Source organism: Somniosus microcephalus, chromosome 4 (genome assembly GCF_052327205.1).
Source record: "Somniosus microcephalus isolate GS21.2 chromosome 4, FLI_Smic_1.0, whole genome shotgun sequence".
NCBI lineage: Eukaryota > Metazoa > Chordata > Chondrichthyes > Squaliformes > Somniosidae > Somniosus > Somniosus microcephalus.
The window spans coordinates 2,114,953-2,139,102 of NC_140990.1; the positions used below are offsets into that span (position 1 = coordinate 2,114,953).

Consider the following 24,150-nt stretch of genomic DNA (forward strand, 5'->3'; position numbering starts at 1 on the left):
CTGTTGGAGGCAGGACTGATTTGGGACCATCAGACACGCCTGGGTTAAAATGGCTCGGGGTTGGGAACCAGGCCGGGGGGGGGGGTCCCAGTTTTAGCGACTTTAACCCCCGACACGCCTCAAAGCCTGCCTCACGGCTCAGTTAAAATTGACCCCTCTCTTTCTCTCTCTCAGAATGCGTGGTGCAAAAATGTGACCAACAAAAAAAGGCCGGAAGCGGTCGCCTTTAAATAGCGCTCCCCCAAGTCCCTTTCTGACAGCATAACGCTCCCCTCAACCTGTCGTTGCTAGCGGCAGGCGGTAAGGCAGGGGGCGCCACTCAATATCCGGTCCGGGGCGCTACCGGGGCGTTGCGCACTCAGCTGACGTCAAGATCTGCGTGCGCAGGAGATCGTGGCGGTATTGTTTAACGTCGCCGCAAAATGCCCGGTCAATTTCGCGAGCGGCGCAAACATTGCCGCGCCCGGGCGCTAGTCGCGTTGCGCCCCATCAGCGCCCTCTTACGGCGCTAACAGGAGACGCAAACCCGCTGAACTTTCCCCCCTGTGGCTATGACTCGGAACCAGTCATGATCGATGCTGACACCTTCTCCATAGGTGGAAGATTAAAGCATCCCCATCATGCGACTGTGGAGCTCCCGATCAGACCCCGGAGGAACATCATCGAGCACTGCCCTCAGAGGACATTCACAGGCAGCCTACCAGATAACCACGCTGTTACCACGGAAGCTTCGGCCTGGATATCTGACTCAGATAGTGACATTCGATTTGCGTTGACATAATGTGTGACTGTGACAAAGGTAAACTATCCCTCCTCATCCTTCTTGACCTGTCTGCAGCCTTTGACACGGTTGACCACTCCACCCTCCTCCAACGCCTCTCCACCGTCGCCCAGCTGGGTGGGACTGCACTCGCCTGGTTCCATTCTTATCTATCTAATCGTAGCCAGAGAATCACCTGCAACGGCTTCTCTTCCCGCTCCCGCATCGTTACCTCTGGTGTCCCCCAAAGATCTATCCTTGGCCCCCTCCTATTCCTCATCTACATGTTGCCCCTTGACGACATCATCCGAAAACACAGCCTCAGTTTCCACATGTACGCTGACGACACCCAGCTCTACCTCACTACCTCTTCTCTCGAGCCCTCCATAGTCTCTAAATTGTCAGACTGCTTGTCCGACATCCAGTCCTGGATGAGCAGAGATTTTCTCCAATTAAATATTGTGAAGACCGAAGCCATTGTTTTCAGTCCCCGCCACACACTCCGTTCCCAAGCCACTGACTCCATCCCTCTCCCTAACATCTGTCTGAGGCTGAACCACACTGTTCACAACCCTGGTGTCATATTTGACCCTGAAATGAGCTTCCGACCACATATCCGCAGCATAACTAAGACCGCCTACTTCAACCTCCGTAACATCGCCCGTCTCCGCCCTTGCCTCAGCTCATCCGCTGCTGAAACCCTCATCCATGACTTGGGTACCTCTAGACTTGACTATTCCAACGCACTCCTGGCTGGCCTCCCACATTCCACCCTACGTAAACTTGAGGTCATCCAAAACTCGGCTGCCCGTGTCCTAACTCGCACCAAGTCCCGTTCGCCCATCACCCCCTGTGCTCGCTGACCTACATTGGCTCCCGGTCAAGCAGCGCCTCGATTTCAAAATTCTCATCCTTGTTTTCAAATCCCTCCATGGCTTCGCCCCTCCCTATCTCTGTCACCTCCACCAGCCCCGACAACCACTGCCCCCCGCCAAGATATCTGCGCTCCTCTAATTCTGCCCTCTTGAACATCCCCGATTATAATCGCTCAACCTTTGGTGGCTGTGCCTTCTGTTGCCTGGGCCCCAAGCTCTGGAAATCCCTCCCTAAACCTCTCCGCCTCGCTTTCCTCCTTTAAGACGCTCCTTAAAACCGACCTCTTTGACCAAGCTTTTGGTCACTTGCCCTAATTTCTCCTTATGTGACTCGGTGTCAAATTTTTTGTCTTATAACGCTCCTGTGAAGCGCCTTGGGACATTTTACTACGGTAAAGGCGCTATATAAATACAAGTTGTTGTTGTTGTTTGTTGCTATTACCACACGAATTAAGGAGAGTGGAGGGCGGGGGAATGGGGAGGGCCGGTGGGGGGGCGGGGGCGTCCGGGGAGCGCCGAACCACCAGATCTAGGACTCCATCCCCCGGCCTATGCTGAGTTAGATCGTTGCGTTTCGGCGACCCTTCGTACCAATGGGTGAGGAACCCTCCAGTCTGAATGGCAATAGATTTGGGAGAAGGGGAAGTGCAACGAGACCTGGGTGTCCTTGTGCACCAGTCGCTGAAGGTAAGCATGCAGGTGCAGCAGGCGGTTAAGAAGGCAAATGGTATGTTGGCCTTCGTAGCGAGAGGGTTTGAGTACAGGAACAAGGATTCCATCGCCCTTCCAGGCAGTGTGTTCCTGATCTCTACAACCCTGTGTGTGAAGACATTTCTCCTCATCTCCCCTCTGGTTCATTTGCCAATTACCTTAAATCTGTGTCCCCTGGTTACCGACCTTCCTGCCACTGGAAACAGTTTCTCCTTATTTACTCTATTTAAACCCTTCATGATTTTGAACACCTCAATTAAATCTCCCCTTAACCTTCTCTGCTCTAAGGAGAACAACCCCAGCTTCTCCAGTCTCTGCACATCACTGAAGTCCCTCATCCCTGGTCCCATTCTGGTCAATCTCCCCTTAACCTTCTCTGCTCTAAGGAGAACAATCCCAGCTTCTCCAGTCTCGCCACATAACTGAAGTCCCTCATCCCTGGTACCATTCTGGTCAATCTCCCCTTAGCCTTCTCTGCTCTAAGGAGAACAACCCCAGCTTCTCCAGTCTCTCCACGTAACTGAAGTCCCTCATCCCTGGTACCATTCTGGTCAATCTCCTCTTAACCTTCTCTGCTCCAAGGAGAACAACCCCAGCTTCTCCAGTCTCTCCACATAACTGAAGTCCCTCATCCCTGGTACCATTCTGGTCAATCTCCCCTTAACCTTCTCTGCTCTAAGGAGAACAATCCCAGCTTCTCCAGTCTCTCCACGTAACTGAAGTCCCTCATCCCTGGTACCATTCTGGTCAATCTCCTCTGCACCCTCTCCAAGGCCTTGACATCCTTCCCTCAAGGGCGGTGCCCAGAATTGGACGCAACAATGCCGCACGCAGGTGGGGCCTGTCTGCCATTTTAATAAACTGACAGTGGTACAGGATTACCTCGCAGTTGCTCAGGTCTAGCTGAAGGCCTGTGAGGTGCGTGTTGGAATTCAGTCCCTGGAACAAGGCCCTGCGGCAGAGGAGAAAGAAAAGCAGGGGATTAAATTTAACGCACATAATCGGTTGGGAATCAATAACGGGTGCATTAGACACAGAATAATCAATGGCCCATTCGCTGTATTCAGTATCTAGGACTGTCTCTCAGCGAGTGGATCCTTGGGTCTGTTACTGAGGCCTGTATTCAGTATCTAGACCTGTCTCTCAGCGAGTGGATCCCTGGGGGTGTTACTGAGGCCTGCATTCAGTATCTAGACCTGTCTCTCAGTGAGTGGATCCCTGGGGGTGTTACTGAGGCCTGCATTCAGTATCTAGGCCTGTCTCTCAGTGAGTGGATCCCTGGGCCTGTTAGTGAGGCCTGTATTCAGTATCTAGGCCTGTCTCTCAGTGAGTGGACCCCTGGGCCTGTTACTGAGGCCTGTATTCAGTATCTAGGACTCTCTCTCAGCGAGTGGATCCCTGGGCCTGTTACTGAGGCCTGTATTCAGTATCTAGGCCTGTCTCTCAGCAAGTGGATCCCTGGGCCTGTTACTGAGGCCTGTATTCAGTATCTAGGACTCCCTCTCAGCGAGTGGATCCCTGGGGGTGTTACTGAGGCCTGTATTCAGTATCTAGGCCTGTCTCTCAGCAAGTGGATCCCTGGGCCTGTTACTGAGGCCTGTATTCAGTATCTCGGACTCCCTCTCAGCGAGTGGATCCCTGGGGGTGTTACTGAGGCCTGTATTCAGTATCTAGGCCTGTCTCTCAGTGAGTGGAGCCCTGGGCCTGTTACTGAGGCCTGTATTCAGTATCTAGGCCCGTCTCTCAGTCAGTAGATCCCTGGGGGTGTTACTCAGGCCTGTATTCAGTATCTAGGCCTGTCTCTCAGAGAGTGGATTCCTGGTGGTTACCGAGGGCCTGTAGTCGGGATCTAGGCCTGTCTCAGTGGATGGATCCCTGGGCCTGTTACTGAGGCCTGTAATCAGCATCTAGGCCTGTCGCTCAGCGAGTGGATTCCTGGTGGTTACCGAGGACCTGTAGTCGGGATCTAGGCCTGTCTCAGTGAAAGAATCCCTGGGCCTGTTAGTGAGGCCTGTATTCAGTATCTAGGCCTGTCTTTCAGCGAGTGGATCCCTGAGCCTGTTACCGAGGCCTGTATTCTGTACCTAGGCCTGTCTCTTAGTGAGTGGGTCCCTGGGGTTTTTACTGAGGCCTGTATTCAGTATCTAGGCCTGTCTCTCAGTGAGTGGAGCCCTGGGCCTGCTACTGAGGCTTGTATTCAGTATCTAGGCCTGTCTCTCAGTCAGTAGATCCCTGGGGGTGTTACTCAGGCCTGTATTCAGTATCTAGGCCAGTCTCTCAGTGAGTGGATCCCTGGGCCTATTAGTGAGGCCTGTGATACGCTTATCAATTACTTCATAAAAGGTGATGAGTCGAAGAAGAGATGATGAGTCGAAAGAAGAGATGAATAAGGCTTTTATTAGCTAAGAAGAGACCATGCTTCTTCGTGAGTGACTGAACAAGTCTGAACGAAACCCACACAGTGGTGGGTGGAGTCAGCTGAGGCATGCCTCCATACACAGCGCCACCCAGAGGTGGCAATATACAATACAGTGGTTTACCACAGCCTGTATTCAGTATCTAGGCCTGTCTCTCAGTGAGTGGATCCCTGGGCCTGTTAATGAGGCCTGTGTTCAGTATCTAGGCCTGTCTCTCAGTGAGTGGATCCCTGGGCCTGTTAATGAGGCCTGTATTCAGTATCTAGGCCTGTCTCTCAGTGAGTGGATCCCTGGGCCTGTTAGTGAGGCCTGTATTCAGTATCTAGGCCTGTCTCTCAGTGAGAGGATCCCTGGGCCTGTTAGTGAGGCCTGTATTCAGTATCTAGGCCTGTCTCTCAGTGAGTGGATCCCTGGGGGTGTTAATGAGGCCTGTATTCAGTATCTAGGCCTGTCTCTCAGTGAGTGGATCCCTGGGCCTATTAGTGAGGCCTGTATTCAGTATCTAGGCCTGTCTCTCAGTGAGTGGAGCCCTGGGCCTGTTACTGAGGCCTGTATTCAGTATCTAGGCCTGTCTCTCAGTGAGTGGATTCCTGGGGGTCACCGAGGGCCTGTATTCGGTAACCAGGTCTCAGTCATGGCCTACCTGAGGGCCTCGGCTGGGAGCTTTGTCCCAGAGAAGTTGATGTAACTGAGGGAGAAAGCGCAGCTGAAGAAGCTCTTAAAAGATGGGAGCGTCTCCTTCACCTTCCTGTAGAGAGAAAAAGACTTGCATTTATATAGCGCCTTTCACAACCAGTACTGCCCCTCCGACAGTGCAGCGCTCCCTCAGTACTGCCCCTCCGACAGTGCAGCACTCCCTCAGTACTGCCCCTCCGACAGTGCGGCGCTCCCTCAGTACTGCCCCTCCGACAGTGCGGCGCTCCCTCAGTACTGCCCCTCCGACAGTGCGGCGCTCCCTCAGTACTGCCCCTCCGACAATGCCACGCTCCCTCAGTACTGCCCCTCCGACAGTGCGGCACTCCCTCAGTACTGCCCCTCCGACAATGCCACGCTCCCTCAGTACTGCCCCTCCGACAGTGCGGCACTCCCTCAATACTGCCCCTCCGACAGCGCGGCGCTCCCTCAGTACTGCCCCTCCGACAATGCGGCGCTCCCTCAGTACTGTCCCTCCGACAGTGCGGCACTCCCTCAGTACTGCCCCTCCGACAGTGCGGCACTCCCTCAGTACTGCCCCTCCGACAGTGCGGCCCTCCCTCAATACTGCCCCTCCGACAGTGCGGCGCTCCCTCAGTACTGCCCCTCCGACAGTGCGGCCCTCCCTCAGTACTGCCACTCCGACAGTGCGGTGCTCCCTCAGTACTGCCCCTCTGACAGTGCAGCGCTCCCTCAGTACTGCCCCTCCGACAGTGCGGCGCTCCCTCAGTACCGCCCCTCCGACAGTGCGGCGCTCCCCCAGTACCGCCCCTCCGACAGTGCAGCGCTCCCTCAGTACCGCCCCTCCGACAGTGCAGCACTCCCTCAGTACTGCCCCTCCGACAGTGCAGCGCCCCCTCAGTACTGCCCCTCCGACAGTGCGGCACTCCCTCAGTACTGCCCCTCCAACAGTGCGGCGCTCCCTCAGTACTGCCCCACCGACAGTGCGGCGCTCCCTCAGTACTGCCCCTCCGACAGTGCGGCGCTCCCTCAGTACTGCCCCTCCGACAGTGCGGCCCTCCCTCAGTACTGCCCCTCCGACAGTGCGGCCCTCCCTCAGTACTGCCCCTCCGACAGTGCGGCGCTCCCTCAGTACTGCTCCACTGACAGTGCGGTGCTCCCTCAGTACTGCCCCTCCGACAGTGCGGTGCTCCCTCAGTACTGCCCCTCCGACAGTGCGGTGCTCCCTCAGTACTGCCTCTCCGACAGTGCGGTGCTCCCTCAGTACTGCCCCTCCGACAGTGCGGCGCTCCCTCATTACTGCACTGGGAGTGTCAGCCTAGATTTTTGTGCTCAAGTCTCTGGAGTGGGGCTCGAACCCACAAACTGCTGACTCAGAGGCGAGAGTTCTGCCCAGTGGGCCATGGCTGTAAGTAAATGTGGGTGAGATTCCCGAGTTCGGCAACGATTATTCCACATTCTGGTTTGGGGAGAGAGAGAGAGAGAGACGAGGGAATCAAAGTAGGTGGGAATCCAAACACGGAACACTGGTGGGTATGATAAAATGGGACTCAGCACCCTCTTGGGTTTGAAAAGAAGTACATATCAATATCTGAGGAAGGACGTTCTTGCCATGCAGGGAGTGCAGCGAAGATTCACCAGGCTGATACCTGGGATGGCAGGAATGACGTATGAGGAGAGATTGGGTCAATTGGGCTTATACTCGCTGGAGTTTAGAAGAATGAGAGGGGATCTCATTGAAACTTATAAAATTCCAACAGGACTAGACAGACTCGATGCAGGAAGGATGTTCCCGATGGCGGGTGTAGTGTATGTACCCGTCTACCTTTAAGGAAACTATTGTATGTAACCGTTCACCTTTAAGGGAACTACTTTAGGTGTGGCACTACTTGTTTGGCTTCTGTATACTGTAATACCGACAGTGACCACACCAGTATATAAGTGTTGTGGCAGGATTGCTGGGGCAGATTCGCCCTGACCTTCGAATAGTAAAGACCTGTTTGTTTGTTACTCCTGAAGTCTGTGTCGTTATTAACTGTACAACCCACAGACTTTACAGTGGCGACGAGTCCGATCGTACCCTGCGGCAAGACTACCAAAGCAACTAAAGAGCGTCAAAGAGAGGCAACCGCCCTCGTCGTTCTGCTGGAAGAAAACACGAGGCTGCAGCAATAGAAAGGAGGAAGACTTTAGCAACAAAAGCTTCCATCAGCAACAGGCACTGACTGTCCCTTCTGCCACGGTGCGGAGTGAGCCGATCAGCAGGAAACAAGGCGGCCGCGGAGACTGTGAGTAGGGAAAAGTGTAACGAAATCCGGAGGATAAGGGCTGTGCACTCGACCACGGTCGAGGGGGAGCGGAGCCAGTCAGGAAGGCGGGTCCAACGGCGTCGGGAGATAGCTGGACCGCGATCGGCGGGAAAAGCCGGGCAGCGACCGAAGCCACGAAGCGCTGAGACCGGGAGCAGGCGCGGGAAGAGAGAAACTCAGCCGCAGCCGGGGAGGGAAGCACCGGACTGCGTGAGGGCTGGGAGGCGAACGGGAGCCGGGCGTGTGGGAGAGGCAGAGCCGACCAAAGGAGGCTGCGCGAGAGCCAGTCCAGCGGCTGAACTGTTCTCCACCAACGGGGTACCCAGCACCGGTAGAGCCGAACGTGGGGGAGAGAGAGACAGAGCCGAGCAAGGGGAGAGAGACTGCGCGAGAGCCAGTCCAGCGGCTGAACTGTTCTCCGTGAACGGGGTACCCAGCGCCGGTAGAGCCGTGCGAGCGGGAGAGAAAGACAGAGCCGAGTAAGGGGAGCTGTGCGGAAGCCAGCCCAGCGGCTGAACCTGTCCGCTGTGGGGAAAGCGTACCCCTCCCACCAGGGAAGAAACGCGGGAAGCCGCCATTAGGCGGAGAAGACGACAGACGCGGGAGACCGCCATTGAAGGGGCGGGGAGAGAAGGAAAGAGCGGGAAACCGCCATTTTCGCGGGAAAAACTGCCATCTTAGAAATAAATAAATAATAAATAAGAATTTAAAGAAATACTTGTGCTGCTCCCAAGGAAAGGAAGATGCCTAAGCGAGGGAATATTAACGATTTTAATTCTGAGATAGAAGACTGGGCCACGTACGTGGAACGCATCGAGATCTATTGTGAAGCCAACAAAATAGAGGAAGACGACAAAGCGATAACATTGCTAAACTCGCTGGGCGCAAAAACATACGGGCTCTTGAAGCATCTACTAGCACCAGCTAAACCGGCGGATCAGACTTTCGAAGGGATTGTGGCTGTTCTGAAGGACGACTTGAACCCCACACCGTTGATGTTGGCTGAACGATTCAAATTCTATGCAAGAACGCAACGGAAAGACGAAAGCAACGCGGAATATTTGGTCGAACTGCGTAGGCTAGCGAAATGCTGCCAGTTCGGAGGGAATCTGGCAGAGGCACTGCGAGACAAGTTCGTATGCGGATTGTCCAAGGAAGGGACACAAAAGCGACTACTCGAAGAGAACGACCTCATACTTGACAGGGCTGTCCTTATAGCCGCATCGCACGAAGCCGCAGCGAAAGGAACGGCGGAAATGCAGCTAAAGGCGGCGGCACTCGGGGTGGACCAAATTACCTCAAGTACAACAAAATTCTATCATTGTGGGAAGACAACACACGACCAGAATCAATGCTGGTTTAAGAACCAAGAATGTAGGAAATGTGGCAAACTGGGTCACATCGCTAAGGTACGCCGGTCAGGGAAGAAGACCAACAACCAAAGGAAGCCACCACAAGAAAAGTACAACAAGGTACACAAGGTGGCTGAGAAGAGTTCAGACGAACAGAATTCAGACTCAGACCCAAACAGCCAGGAGCTGGGTAGTCTGAGAATTCACAATGTGAGTAAGGAAGCTGACCTACAAACTATCTGGGTCATACTAAAAATAGCTGGAGTCCAAGTAAGAATGGAGTTGGACACTGGATCAGCTCTATCAGTCATAAATCGAAGGGACTACCACCGGCTATTCTCTCACATACCCTTAAGAAATACCAAGTTCGTATTGCAGACATACACGGGGCATAAGGTATACCCCATGGGGAAGATAAGAGTCAAGGTGAGAGATAGGGGTAAAGAACACCCAAGAATGAACTTGTACGTATTATCTGAGGGAGGACCACCACTTCTAGGACGAGAGTGGATCAAGAAAATAGACATGGAATGGCACTATCTAAAAGCCATAATGAGTGAGGACTCGGTGCAAGCTATCAGCTCAGATTCTGAAACGGATGACGATAAGACCAACTCAAATATGGAAGACAAGGCTAAAATGAACTTGCCGACTATGGTGGAGAAAACGAAGACATGCATAAAGGCTTATGCTACCGAGAAGAATAAAGCTTCAGAGCAGAACTCCAGTTTGACAGAGAATTCTGAGCCTGTTCAAGTTAAGGACTTATCCACGACGGAAGAACACCGAACTCGGACTCAAACTTATTTCAAAGTACGACAACAATTAGAACGGTTGAGTTACCGTCTCGTACAAGAGATGAAAACAATGGAAAAGTTCTGGGACACCGAATGTGAGAACCTGGAAAGACAGCAGAGGCAGCTAGCTCAAGCAAAGAGCGACCATAGAGCCATCGTGACCAATTACCGATCACATCTCCCTTATGATGTTCAGGAGTTAGAATATTTGCATGATCTAGAGATACAGCATAAAGGCAAACCACGCTACACTGAGGATTTTGTTCTGCAATTGGAGACAGAGCTAGTGCAGGCAAGGTTAAGAGAAGCTGAATCGCAGTGTGCACTTAAAGATATGCAGAAAAAAATCTTGGACATGGAAAAGAGAAACGCTTCTTTACCTGATGTGAATAATGTGGCCATGTTGCAAGAGGAGCTTATAGGGGCGAAACTGAAAGAAGCTAAGCAAAGGATGTTGGAACTTGAAACACAGAACCAAATCAGCAGTAACCAGCTATGTCGAGCAGAGAAGGAGTGCAATGGTCTACAGGAGAAGGTGCAATATCTCTCAGCCCAGAATAAGGGACTACTCACTCAGTTAAATGAAAGTAATCGGAAAATGGCTGAGATAGACCGCAGGAATAAAGAAGATTTGATGGCAGTGAGACTTCAAGAGGCAGATAGCATAGCAGCCTTGGCTGAACTCCAACAGGAAATTGCGAAAGAAGCAAATGAAGAGGAATCTACAGGAAGCCAGGATGTTATTCCAGTTCTTCTCTACGACTCCTTACAAGCAGAGTGTGAGAAGTTGAAAGAACAGTATGAACAGGCCCAGGCTACAATTCTGGAGGGGGTTAACTCGGCAACCTCCGAAAAGCTAGTTTCAGTAGAAGCATATGAACAACTAAAGGTTGAACATGAGCAAGAAGTCCAAAGGCTGCAGGAAATTCTTGATGAGCTCAAGGCCAAGACAGACTCATCGGTAGGAGATCCATCCATAGATGAGAAATTAGAGGTGAAAGACATGGCAGAACATGAAAGTCAAGATGTCCAAGAACTCATAAAAATATTGAAGGAAACCCAAGACAAATATGAGGCGGCAATGACCGAGGTTCAACAACTTGAAGAACAGATTCAACTGGGAATCCTTTCAGTGGAAGAAAAGGAAACTGTAAGAAACACAGAGACTGTAAGAATGGTCCCTGAACATGAGCTAGAGAGCATCAGGGCGCAACTTTTCCGAGCGCTGAAAGCCAAAGTACAAGAGGAACAGAAGGTGGAAGCATTGGAGGAAAAGGTGGATGAAATGGAGAAGACTCTGATCCACAGTGTTCCCGTGGAAGAGTTAACGGTCAGCCAACTCCTTCATATGCTGAGGGAAAAGACTGCAATGGGAACAATCTGAACACGAGCTTCAATCTTCAACGGGAAGGAGTTCGGAGCTCTCAAAAGTTTGGGAAATAGCTGAGGTTGCAAAACAGACTTTACTGGGATGCCAAAAGTACGCTGAATCGCGTCAATGTGAACAACAGAATGTTGAAACAGCTGCTCCAGTAGAAGGATTGAATAGCCCGATCAATCAATCCCCGAGGAAAGGGGAAGTATTGAAATCACAAATGAGGTCATTAGTGAAGGATTTGCAGGAAACCCAGGAAGAGCGGGATGAAGATGAATGCATGAAGAAGTCTTTTCAAGAAAGATGTCTAGGGAAGGAACCACAGTCAGCTAACGTCCAGATGGGTAAGGAGGAAGTAGAAGGCCCTCTCGCTGGCCTAACTCAGGACGAACCCGAATATTATCATGACCTGTTGAGTGACACTGAATATTACGAGGATCTGGTCTGCCCAGTTTGTGAGGAAAACTCCCAAAGTGCTGAAATCAGGATGAAACACTTAAGGTCTAAGGAACATAGAGAGTTGGTGGCGCTACAGCTGGCAGCCGAGAAAGGAGCCCCGAGAGTCTCAAAAAGGCAGAAAAGAAAAAGAAGAGGCAGAAGACAATAACTATCTAAAATATTATCACTTCTACCAGCTCAGGAGGGGACCTACGAAAGGAGCTAAATTAGTTGAAAAGTGGGAAATTATCAAGACAGCCAGTTGGTTATAAAAGTCGGCACTGCCGGTTCAACAGGACGAAAGTTCAAGCTGTTACGTCAAGGAAAAGGCTATGGAGGAGTCACACTATCCATGTGAACCGGCTACACCAAAGAGATGTTGTTCGGACCAAGTCAAGATCGGAGACTGAATCTGTGAACTGTTCCCGCAGAGACTGACTTTGTGAACTGTTTCCCACCGAGATTATATCTGTAAAGTGTTTTATATGAAGTTGAAGATATGTATGTTAATGGGACTCTGTAAGTAATAAGCTAAAAAGGGAGGATTGTAGTGTATGTACCCGTCTACCTTTAAGGAAACTATTGTATGTAACCGTTCACCTTTAAGAGAACTACTTTAGGTGTGGCACTACTTGTTTGGCTTCTGTATACTGTAATACCGACAGTGACCACACCAGTATATAAGTGTTGTGGCAGGATTGCTGGGGCAGATTCGCCCTGACCTTCGAATAGTAAAGACCTGTTTGTTTGTTATTCCTGAAGTCTGTGTCGTTATTAACTGTACAACCCACAGACTTTACAGCGGGGGAGTCCAGAACCAGGGGCCACAGACTAAGGATAAGGGTTAAGCCATTTAGGACTGAGATAGAAACATAGAAACATAGAAGATAGGAGCAGGAGTGGGCCATTCGGCCCCTCGAGCCTGCTCCGCCATTCAATGCAATCATGGCTGATTATCCAAATTCAGTACCCTGTCCCTGCCTTCTCCCCATACCCCTTGATCCCTTTAGCCTTAAGAAATATATCCAACTCCTTCTTGAATATATTTAATAAATTGGCCTCTATTGCCTTGTGTGGTAGAGAATTCCACAGGTTCACCACTCTCTGGGTGAAGAAATTCCTCCTCATCTCTGTCCTAAATGGCCTACCCCTTATCCTTAGACTGTGACCCCTGGTTCTGGACTCCCTGACCATTGGGAACATCCTTCCTGCATCTAGCCTGTCTAGTCCTGGTAGAATTTATTAAGTTTCAACGAGATCCCCTCTCATTCTTCTAAACTCCAGCGAGTACAAGCCTAATCGACCCAATTTCTCCTCATACATCATTCCTGCCATCCCAGGTATCAGCCTGGTGAATCTTCGCTGCACTCCTTCCATGGCAAGAACATCCTTCCTCAGATAAGGCGACCAAAACTGCACACAATACTCAAGATGTGGTCTCACCAAGGCCCTGTACAACTGCAGCAAGACATCCTTGTTCCTGTACTCAAACACTCTCGCTACGAAGGCCAACATACCATTTTCCTTCTTAACCGCCTGCTGCACCTGCATGCTTACCTTCAGCGACTGGTGCACAAGGACACCCAGGTCTCGTTGCACTTCCCCTTCTCCCAATCTATTGCCATTCAGATAATAATCTGCCTTCTTGTTTTTGACACCAAAGTGGATAACCTCGCATTTATCCACGTTATATTGCATCTGCCATGTTTCTGCCCAATCACCCAACCTGTCCAAATCATCCTGGAGTTTCTCAGCATCCTCCTCACAGCACACACGCCCACCCAGCTTTGTGTCGTCTGCAAACTTGGAGATATTACATCTAGTTCCCTCGTCCAGATCATTAATATATATTGTGAATAGCTGGGGTCCAAGGGCCGATCCTTGCGGTACCCCACTAGTCACTGCCTGCCACTCGGAAAAAGACCCGTTTATTCCAACTCTTTGTTTTCTGACTGCCAACCAGTTCTCTATCCAAGTCAATACCTTGCCCCCAATCCCATGTGCCTTAACTTTACACGCTAATCTCTTATGCGGGACCTTATCGAAAGCCTTTTGAAAGTCCATATACACCACATGCTTTGGTTCTCCCTTATCTATTTTACCAGTTACATCCTCAAAAAATTCCAGTAGATTAGTCAAGCATGATTTACCTTTTGTAAATCCATGTTGACTTTGTCCGATCCGGTCACTGTTTTCCAAGTGCTCTGCTATTATATCTTTTATAATGGACTCTAGCATTTTCCCCATTGCCGATGTCAGGCTTACTGGTCTGTAATTCCCCGTTTTCTCTCTGCCACCTTTTTTAAATAGTGGGGTAACATTAGCTACCCTCCAATCCATGGGTACTGTTCCAGAGTCTATCGAATTTTGGAAGATGACCGGCAATGCATCTACTATTTCTAGGGCCACTTCCTTAAGTACCCTAGGATGTAGATTATCAGGCCCTGGGGATTTATCGGCCTTCAATCCCGTCAATTTCTCTAACACCATTTCCCTACAAATACTGATATCTATCAGTTCCTCCCTTTCATTAGACCCTATATTCCCTGACATCTCTGGGAGGTTATTTGTGTCCTCCTTTGTGAAGACAGAACCAAAATATGTATTTAATTTGTCTGCCATTTCTTTGTTCCCCATTATAAATTCCCCTGATTCTGACTGCAAGGGGCCTACGCTTGACTTCACCAATCTTTTTCTCTTCACATATCTATATAAACGAGACCTGGGTATCCTTGTGCACCAGTCGCTGAAAGTAAGCATGCAGGTGCAGCAGGTGATTAAGAAGGCAAATGGTATGTGGGCCTTCATAGCGAGAGGGTTTGAGTACAGGAACAAGGATGTCTTGCTGCAGTTGTACAGGGCCTTGGTGAGACCACATCTTGAGTATTGTGTGCAGTTTTGGTCGCCTTACCTGAGGAAGGACGTTCTTGCCATGGAAGGAGTGCAGCGAAGATTCACCAGGCTGATACCTGGGATGGCAGGAATGACGTATGAGGAGAGATTGGGTCGATTGGACTTGTACTCGCTGGAGTTTAGAAGAATGAGAGGGGATCTCATTGAAATTTATAAAATTCTGACAGGACTAGACAGACTAGATGCAGGAAGGATGTTCCCGATGGTCGGGGAGTCCAGAACCAGGGGTCACAGTCTAAGGATAAGGGGTAAGCCATTTAGGACAGAAATGAGGAGGAATTTCTTCACCCAGAGAGTGGTGAACCTGTGGAATTCTCTACCACAGAAGGCAGTAGAGGCCAATTCATTAAATATATTCAAGAAGGAGTTGGATATATTTCTTAAGGCTAAAGGGATCAAGGGGTATGGGGAGAAAGCAGGGACCGGGTACTGAATTTGGATGATCAGCCATGATCTCATTGAATGGCGGAGCAGGCTCGAGGGGCCGAATAGCCTACTCCTGCTCCTATCTTCTATGTCTGTTTCTATGTTTACATTCAGTTTTCATGTTCCCTGCAAGCTTACTCTCATACTCTATTTTCCCATTCTTAATTAATCCCTTTGTCCTCCTTTGCTGAATCCTAAACTGCTCCCAATCCTCAGGTTTACTGCTTTTTCTGGCCAATTTATATGTCCTCTCCTTGGATCTTATGCTATCCCTAATTTCCCTTGTTAGCCACGGTTGAGTCACCTTTTTTGTTTTATTTTTATGCCAAACAGGGATGAACAAATTCTGTAGTTCATCCATGTGATCTTTAAATGTTTGCCATTGCCTATCCACCGTCAACCCTTTGAGTGACATTACCCAATCAATCCTACCCAACTCGCGCCTCATACCATCGTAGTTTCCTTTATTTAAATTCAGGACTCTAGTCTCTGAGTCAACTACTTCACTCTCCATCTTAATGAAGAATTCTATCATATTATGATCGCTCTGACCCAAGGGGCCTCGCACAACAAGATTGCTAATTAATCGTTTCTCATTACATAATACCCAGTCTAAGATGGCCTGATCTCCAGTTGGTTCCTCGACATATTGGTCCAGGAAACCATCCCATATACACTCCAGGAATTCCTCCTCCATAGTATTGTTACTAATCTGGTTAGCCCAATCTATATGTAGATTAAAGTCACCCATGATAACTGCTGTGCCCTTATTGCACGCTTCCCCAACCTCCGCATTACTGTTTGGGGGTCTATATACCACTCCCACTAACGTTTTCTGCCCCTTGGTATTTCTCAGCTCTACCCATACAGATTCCACATCATCAGAGCTAATATCCTTCCTTACAATTTTGTTAATCTCCTCTTTAACCAGCAATGCTACCCCACCGCCTTTTCCTTTTTGCCTGTCTTTCCTGAATATTGAATACCCCTGGATGTTGAGTTCCCAGCCTTGGTCACCCTGGAGCCATGTTTCCGTAATCCCAATCATATCATATCCGTTTACATCTATTTACGCAGCTAATTCATCCACCTTATTACGAATGCTCCTCACATTAAGACACAAAGCCTTCAGGTTTGCTTTTTTAACACTCTTAGACCTTTTAGAATTATTATTTACTGTGGAATCAAGTTAGAATTCCTTCACCCAGAGAGTGGTGAACCTGTGGAATTCTCTGCCACACAGGGCAGTTAAGGCTAATTCATTAAATATATTCAAGAAGGAGTTAGATATATTTCTTGTGGCTAAAGGGATCAAGGGATATGGGGAGAAGGCAGGGACAGGGTACTGAATTTGGATGATCAGCCATGATTTCAGTAAATGGCGGAGCGGGTTCGACGGGCCGAATGGCCTACTCCATCTTCTGTGTTTCTATAAACCAGGGGTCTTGATCCTGATCACTATCACGTTGGAGGACGGGTGGCGAATCGGCTGAGAGGAGGATCTTGGGGCTCCACACCCCAAGACCGAATATTCGACCGACACTCAAGCCAGCATCTGGGGTTGAAGAAGAGGCCGCTCGGGGAAGAGATTCCCGGGAGCCCGTGGGACCTGGATCCCGGCAGCGAGGCGGCGGCCTTGGGGAAGGGAGGTTATTGTTCGTGCTTGGCGGCAAGGCTACGAGGCAGTAATTGAGCCTGCAGTGGGGAAGGAGTTAGAATGACATCGCTAGCAGTTTCACTGAATGGTGTAAGAAAGACAGGGGTCAACATGAAAGGCCACATCCATACTGACCTTTGAAGACTGAAAAGTAATTATGTGGAGACAGGGGGCTCGAGTTTGTCAATGGGGAGCTTTTGGAGGCGGGACTCCCACTTTTTGGGGTTGTGGTCCTGCCTCCATCGACTTGTGGCCAACCCACGCTACTTTCCCTTGATTGACCTTGTTAAACCCACCCAGCGGGCTCAGCAGGCCAATTAAGGGACACCTGGCTACTGGTGACGTCAGCGATTGACATTTCATCTGTCAAGAGCTTTTGACAGATGAAAAATCAACGTTTGACGGCTCTGTGAAGCTGTCAAACACTGACAGTCTGTCTTCTAACTTGAGTCCTTCTACTCAGACTCAGTTAGGGATCTCTCCAGACCAGAAAGCAGAGGCTGCAGCTTTTGACAGTTCAGCGGCCATTCTGCTTTCTGTGCCGGTGAGCTGAGGGGCTCCCGAGAACTGAAGGAAGGAAGCCTGCAGGAGAAAGTAAATGTAAGTAAAACTTATTAAAACACTTTTGTGGCGTACCGATCACAGAAAGGACACAATCCGCTTTCCGGTCCGTAGACTATAAATCAGGCGTCATGCCTTTAAGAAGGATCACACCTTTAAGAAACTCAATCTGCAACATAGTTAAGCCCAGAGCGGGGGAGGAGCAGTCGAAGCTGTGCACTGATGAAAGGCAGTCGCACTTTGTGTAGTCTCTGACTCCATTTTGTGTTCAGCATGCAGCCTCAACAATTAAACCTTTTCTGTTGAACCTCTCCGAGTTCAGTATTATTTGCTAGGAGTACGTAGACTCCTACACTTTACACTTACCTCACACACTTACCTCTGCACACATCACTCACCTGCACAACGGACATCTCGACCCCTCCAACCCCTGCAGACCGACGGTCCGCCTCGCTAACTTGGCGTGGTTCGGAGCCGTCGGACAGCCCACACTTCAGGGCTAAAAATAGGGATTAGGCCAAAAACTGGTTGTTAACTACCTGTTAACAGGCAGTTAATTGGCACTAATCCCCTTCCCGGCTCGGGGGGGGGGCGAGTCCCAGTGCGGGTCGGGTACTCGCCTCCTGGGACATTGGCACGGAGGCGGGTTGGGGGCGGGATGGGTTCCTGCCCCTCCGATTCTGAAATTTGAGTGAGTAATTGAGGAGGCAGCTTACACATGTAAGGATATATAACCAATCAGTGGCGGTGCATGCGGGCCAAGATCCAATCAGGTTGCAGGAATGAATTGTGCATGAGGCTGCCATGCTTATTGTAATGTGTAAAAATGTAGGGCTTGCTGTATCAATTTGGAAAAGTCTGGCTAAGACAGAGCAGACTGCCTCCCCACCAGTGCAATAAAGACAACTTGACTATCGATCTAAAACCTTGTGTCGAGTGTTGGTTTAAAATAAGAACATAAGAACATAAGAAGTAGGAGCAGGAGTAGGCCATACGGCCCCTCGGGCCTGCTCCGCCATTCAATAGGATCATGGCTGATCTGAACCTAGACTCACGTCCACTTCCCTGCCCTCTCCCCGTAACCCCTAATTCCCTTATCTGCTAGGACAATGTCTATCTCCAATTTAAATTTATTTAATGTCGCAGCTTCCACAGCTCTCTGGGGCAGCAAATTCCATAGATTTACTACCCTCTGAGTGAAGAAGTTTCTCCTCATCTCAGTTTTGAAAGAGCAGCCCCTTATTCTAAGATTATGCCCCCTAGTTCTAGTCTCACCCATCAGTGGGAACATCCTCACCGCATCCACCCGATCAAGCCCCCTCACAATCTTATATGTTTCGATAAGATCGCCTCTCATTCTTCTGAACTCCAATGAGTAGAGGCCCAACCTACTCAACCTTTCCTCATACGTCAACCCCCTCATCTCCGGAATCAACCGAGTGAACCTTCTCTGAACCGCCTCGAGAGCAAATATATCTTTTCTTAAATATGGAAACCAAAACTGTACGCAGTATTCCAGGTGTGGCCTCACCAATACCCTGTATAACTGCAGCAAGACTTCCCTGTTTTTATACTCCATCCCCCTTGCAATAAAAGCCAAGATTCCATTGGCCTTCCTGATCACCTGCTGCACCTGCATACTAACCTTCTGTGTTTCATGCACCAGGACCCCCAGATCCCTTTGTACTGTAGCACTTTGCAGTTTCTCTCCATTTAGATAATAACTTGCTCTTTGATTTTTTCTGCCAAAGTGCATAACCTCACACTTTCCAACATTATATTGCATCTGCCAAATCTCTGCCCACTCAGTTAGCCTGTCTATGTCCTTTTGCAGGTATTTTATGTCCTCCTCACTCACTGCTTTCCCTCCCATCTTTGTATCGTCGGCAAACTTGGATATGTTGCACTCGGTCCCTTCCTCCAAATCGTTAATATAGATTGTATTCCACAACACGAGCCCACCGGTCGGAGGCACACTTACTTGTGGGAGAAGGTGTTGTGCGAGAGGTTGAGGTAGCTGAGGTGAGTGCAGCATCCGTGGAGCATGGCACCGAAGAGCTGAGGGGCCAAGAGACAAAGGGTTAACCATCTGGGAATCAAACACACAGCACAGAAAGAGGCCATTCAGCCAAACATGCTCCACACGAGCCTCCTCGCACCCCTCTTCATCTCACCCCATCAACACCAGCCTCCTCCCTCCCCTCTTCATCACCCCATCAACACCAGCCTCCTCCCACCACTCTTCATCTCACCCCATCCACACATCCTCCTATTCCTTTCCCCCTCCTGTGTTTATCCAGCTTCCCCTTAAATGCATCTCACAGCGCCAGGGACCCGGGTTCGAATCTGGCCTCAGGTGACTGTCTGTGTGGAGTTTGCACATTCTCCCCGTGTTTGCGTGGGTTTCCTCCGGGTGCTCTGGTTTCCTCCCACAGTCCAAAGATGTGCGGGTTAGGTTGATTGGTTATGATAAATTGACCCTTAGTGTTAGGGGGATTAAATACGTGGGGTTACGGGGATAGAGTGGGATATGTGTTGGTGTAGGGGTTACGGGGATCGGGTGGGATATGTGTCGGTGCAGGCTCGATGGGCCGAATGGCCTCTATCTGCACTGTGGGGTTTCTGTGATTCTGTGTGTGATATACCCCTCGACCACTCCCTGTGGTAGCGAGTTCCACATTCTCACCACTCTCTGGGTAAAGAAGTTTCTCCTGAATTCCCGATTGGATTTATTAGTGACTATCTTATATTGATGGCCCCAAGTTCTGGTCTCGCTCCCACCAGTGGAATCATCTTCTCCACGTCTACCCTATCAAATTCTTGCATAATCTTAAAGACTTCTATCAGGTCAAACTTCAGTCTTCTCTGTTCCAGAGAAACGATCCCGAGCCTGTTCATTCTTTCCGGATAGTTATAGCCTCTCAGTTCTGGTATCATTCTAGAAAATCTTTATTGCAACTTCTCCAGTGCCTCAATAACATTTTTGTTATATGCAGATGGAGACCAGAACTGTGCACAGTGCTCCAAGTGTGGTTTAACCAAGGTATATGGAGACCAGAACTGTGCACAGAGCTCCAAGTGTGGTCTAACCAAGGTATATGGAGACCAGAACTGTGCACAGTGCTCCAAGTGTGGTCTATCCAAGGTATATGGAGACCAGAACTGTGCACAGTGCTCCAAGTGTGGTCTATCCAAGGTATATGGAGACCAGAACTGTGCACAGTGCTCCAAGTGTGGTCTAACCAAGGTATATGGAGACCAGAACTGTGCACAGTGCTCCAAGTGTGGTCTAACCAAGGTATATGGAGACCAGAACTGTGCGCAGTGTTCCAAGTGTGATCTAACCAAGGCATATGGAGACCAGAACTGTGCACAGTGCTCCAAGTGTGGTCTAACCAAGGTAAATGGAGACCAGAACTGTGCACAGTGCTCCAAGTGTGGTCTAACCAAGGTATATGGAGACCTGAACTGTGCACAGTGCTCCAAGTGTGGTCGAACCAAGGTATATGGAGACCTGAACTGTGCACAGTGCTCCAAGTGTGGTCTAACCAACGTATATGGAGACCAGAACTGTGCACAGTGCTCCAATTGTGGTCTAACCAAGGTATATGGAGATTCAACTGTGCACAGTGCACCAAGTGTGATCTAACCAAGGTATAGGGAGAACAGAACTGTGCACAGTGCTCCAAGTGTGGTCTAACCAAGGTATATGGAGACCAGAACTGTGCACGGTGTTCCAAGTGTGGTCTAACCAAGGTATATGGAGACCAGAACTGTGCACAGTGCTCCAAATGTGGTCTAACCAAGGTATATGGAGATTGAACTGTGCACACTGCTCCAAGTGTGGTCTAACCAAGGTATATGGAGACCAGAACTGTGCACAGTGCTCCAAGTGTGGTCTAACCAAGGTATATGGAGACCAGAACTGTGCACAGTGCTCCACGTGTGGTCTAACCAAGGTATATGGAGACCAGAACTGTGCACAGTGCTCCAAGTGTGGTCTATCCAAGGTATATGGAGACCAGAACTGTGCACAGTGCTCCAAGTGTGGTCGAACCAAGGTATATGGAGACCAGAACTGTGCAAAGTGCTCCAACTGTGGTCTAACCAAGGTATATGGAGACCAGAACTGTGCACAGTGTTCCAAGTGTGATCTAACCAAGGTATATGGAGACCAGAACTGTGCACAGTGCTCCAAGTGTGGTCTAACCAAGGTATGTGGAGACCAGAACTGTGCACAGCACTCCAAGTGTGGTCTATCCAAGGTATATGGAGACCAGAACTGTGCACAGTGCTCCAAGTGTGGTCTAACCAAGGTATATGGAGACCAGAACTGTGCACAGTGCTCCAAGTGTGGTCTAACCAAGGTATATGGAGACCAGAACTGTGCACAGTGCTCCAAGTGTGGTCTAACCAAGCTATATGGAGACCAGAACTGTGCACAGTGCTCCAAGTGTGGTCTATCCAAGGTATATGGAGACCAGAACTGTGCACAGTGCTCCAAGTGTGGTCTAACCAAGGTATATGGAGACCAGAACTGTGCACAGTGCTCCAAGTGTGGTCTAACCAAGGTATATGGAGACCAGAACTGTGCACAGTGCTCCAAGTGCGGTCTAACCAAGGTATATAGAGACCAGAACTGTGCACAGTGCTCCAAGTGTGGTCTAACCAAGGTATATGGAGACCAGAACTGTGCACAGTGCTCCAAGTGTGGTCTAACCAAGGTATATGGAGGCCAGAACTGTGCACAGTGCTCCAAGTGTGGTCTAAACAAGGTATATGAAGACCAGAACTGTGCACAGTGCTCCAAGTGTGATCTAACCAAGGTATATGGAGACCAGAACTGTGCACAGTGCTCCAAATGTGGTCTAACTAAGGTATATGGAGAGCAGAACTGTGCACAGTGCTCCAAGTGTGGTCTAACCAATGTATATGGAGAGCAGAACTGTGCACAGTGCTCCAAGTGTGGTCTAACAAAGGTATATGGAGACCAGAACTGTGCCCAGTGCTCCAAGTGTGGTCTAACCAAGGTATATGGAGACCAGAACTGTGCACAGTGCTCCAAGTGTGGTCTAACCAAGGTATATGGAGACCAGAACTGTGCCCAGTGCTCCAAGTGTGGTCTAACCAAGGTATATGGAGACCAGAATTGTGCACAGTGCTCCAAGTGTGGTCTAACCAAGGTATATGGAGACCAGAACTGTGCACAGTGCTCCAAGTGTGGTCTAACCAAGTTATATGGAGACCAGAACTGTGCACAGTGCTCCAAGTGTGGTCTAACCAAGGTATGTGGAGACCAGAACTGTGCACAGTGCTCCAAGTGTGGTCTAACCAAGGTATATGGAGACCAGAACTGTGCACAGTGCTCCAAGTGTGGTCTAACCAAGGTATATGGAGACCAGAACTGTGCACAGTGCCCCAAGTGTGGTCTAACCAAGGTATATGGAGACCAGAACTGTGCACAGTGCTCCAAGTGTGGTCTAACCAAGGTATATGGAGACCAGAACAGTGCACAGTGCTCCACGTGTGGTCTAACCAAGGTATATGGAGACCAGAACTGTGCACAGTGCTCCAAGTGTGGTCTAACCAAGGTATGTGGAGACCAGAACTGTGCACAGTGCTCCAAGTGTGGTCTAACCAAGGTATATGGAGACCAGAACTGTGCACAGTGCTCCAAGTGGGGTCTAACCAAGGTATACAGAGACCAGAACTGTGCACAGTGCTCCAAGTGTGGTCTATCCAAGGTTTATGGAGACCAGAACTGTGCACAGTGCTCCAAGTGTGGTCTAACCAAGGTATATGGAGACCAGAACTGTGCACAGTGCTCCAAGTGTGGTCTAACCAAGGTATATGGAGACCAGAACTGTGCACAGTGCTCCAAGTGGGGTCTAACCAAGGTATACAGAGACCAGAACTGTGCACAGTGCTCCAGGTGTGGTCTAACCAAGGTATATGGAGACCAGAACTGTGCACAGTGCTCCAAGTGTGGTCTAACCAAGGTATATGGAGACCAGAACTGTGCACAGTGCTCCAAGTGGGGTCTAACCAAGGTATACAGAGACCAGAACTGTGCACAGTGCTCCAAGTGTGGTCTAACCAAGGTATATGGAGACCAGAACTGTGCACAGTGCTCCAAGTGTGGTCTATCCAAGATTCTATACAGGTTTAACATAACCGCTCTGCTTTTCGATTCTATCCCTCTAGAAATGAACCCCAGTGCTTGATTTGCTTTTTTCTAATGGCCTTATTAACCAGCGTCGCTGCTTTCCGTGATTATTGTATCTGTACCCCCAGATGCCCTCTGCTCCTCCACCCCAGTCAGACTCCTATTTTCCAAGCAGTATGTGGCCTCCCTAGTGGACAATGGATGTGGATGGCACTCACCCAGCCGGACATCCCGCCCGCCCAACCCGACATCCCGCCCGCCCAGCCCGACGTCCCGCCCACCCAGCCCGACATCCCTCTCACCCAGCCCGACAATCCCGCTCACCCTGTCTGATCTCAATGGGTCGTGAGGAGTTAATTCTATACATGACATGATGGAAAGATGGGAGAGGGAGACAATCGATTTTATACTTACAGCATCAACGGCGCAATCGGTCCCGGAGAGATTCAGATCAACTAAAACATTCTGTCTCGCGAGAAAATTGTACAAATGCTGAATAAAAGAGATTTAGAATGGTCAATGTAACTTTAATATTCCCACAGGGTTAGATACAGAGTAAAGCTCCCTCTACACTGTCCCATCAAACACTCCCAGGGCAGGTACAGCACGGGTTAGATACAGAGTAAAGCTCCCTCTACACTGTCCCATCAAACACTCCCAGGGCAGGTACAGCACGGGTTAGATACAGAGTAAAGCTCCCTCTACACTGTCCCATCAAACACTCCCAGGGCAGGTACAG

At 49.8% G+C, this 24,150-nt stretch overlaps 1 protein-coding gene across 1 annotated transcript in view; it reads right to left on the reverse strand.

The window, feature by feature from the left end:
- LOC147118172 (capping protein, Arp2/3 and myosin-I linker protein 3-like) overlaps nucleotides 1–24,150 on the reverse strand; it is a 75,438-nt gene that overhangs the window by 17,013 nt on the left and 34,275 nt on the right. Inside the window, exons 12-15 of the mRNA XM_085983669.1 lie at nucleotides 23,826–23,903; nucleotides 19,227–19,303; nucleotides 5,407–5,511; nucleotides 3,229–3,298 (exon numbers count right to left, since the gene is read on the reverse strand). Coding sequence (XP_085839795.1) covers nucleotides 3,229–3,298; nucleotides 5,407–5,511; nucleotides 19,227–19,303; nucleotides 23,826–23,903 — 330 coding nt within the window. The remainder of the gene's footprint in view (nucleotides 1–3,228; nucleotides 3,299–5,406; nucleotides 5,512–19,226; nucleotides 19,304–23,825; nucleotides 23,904–24,150) is intronic.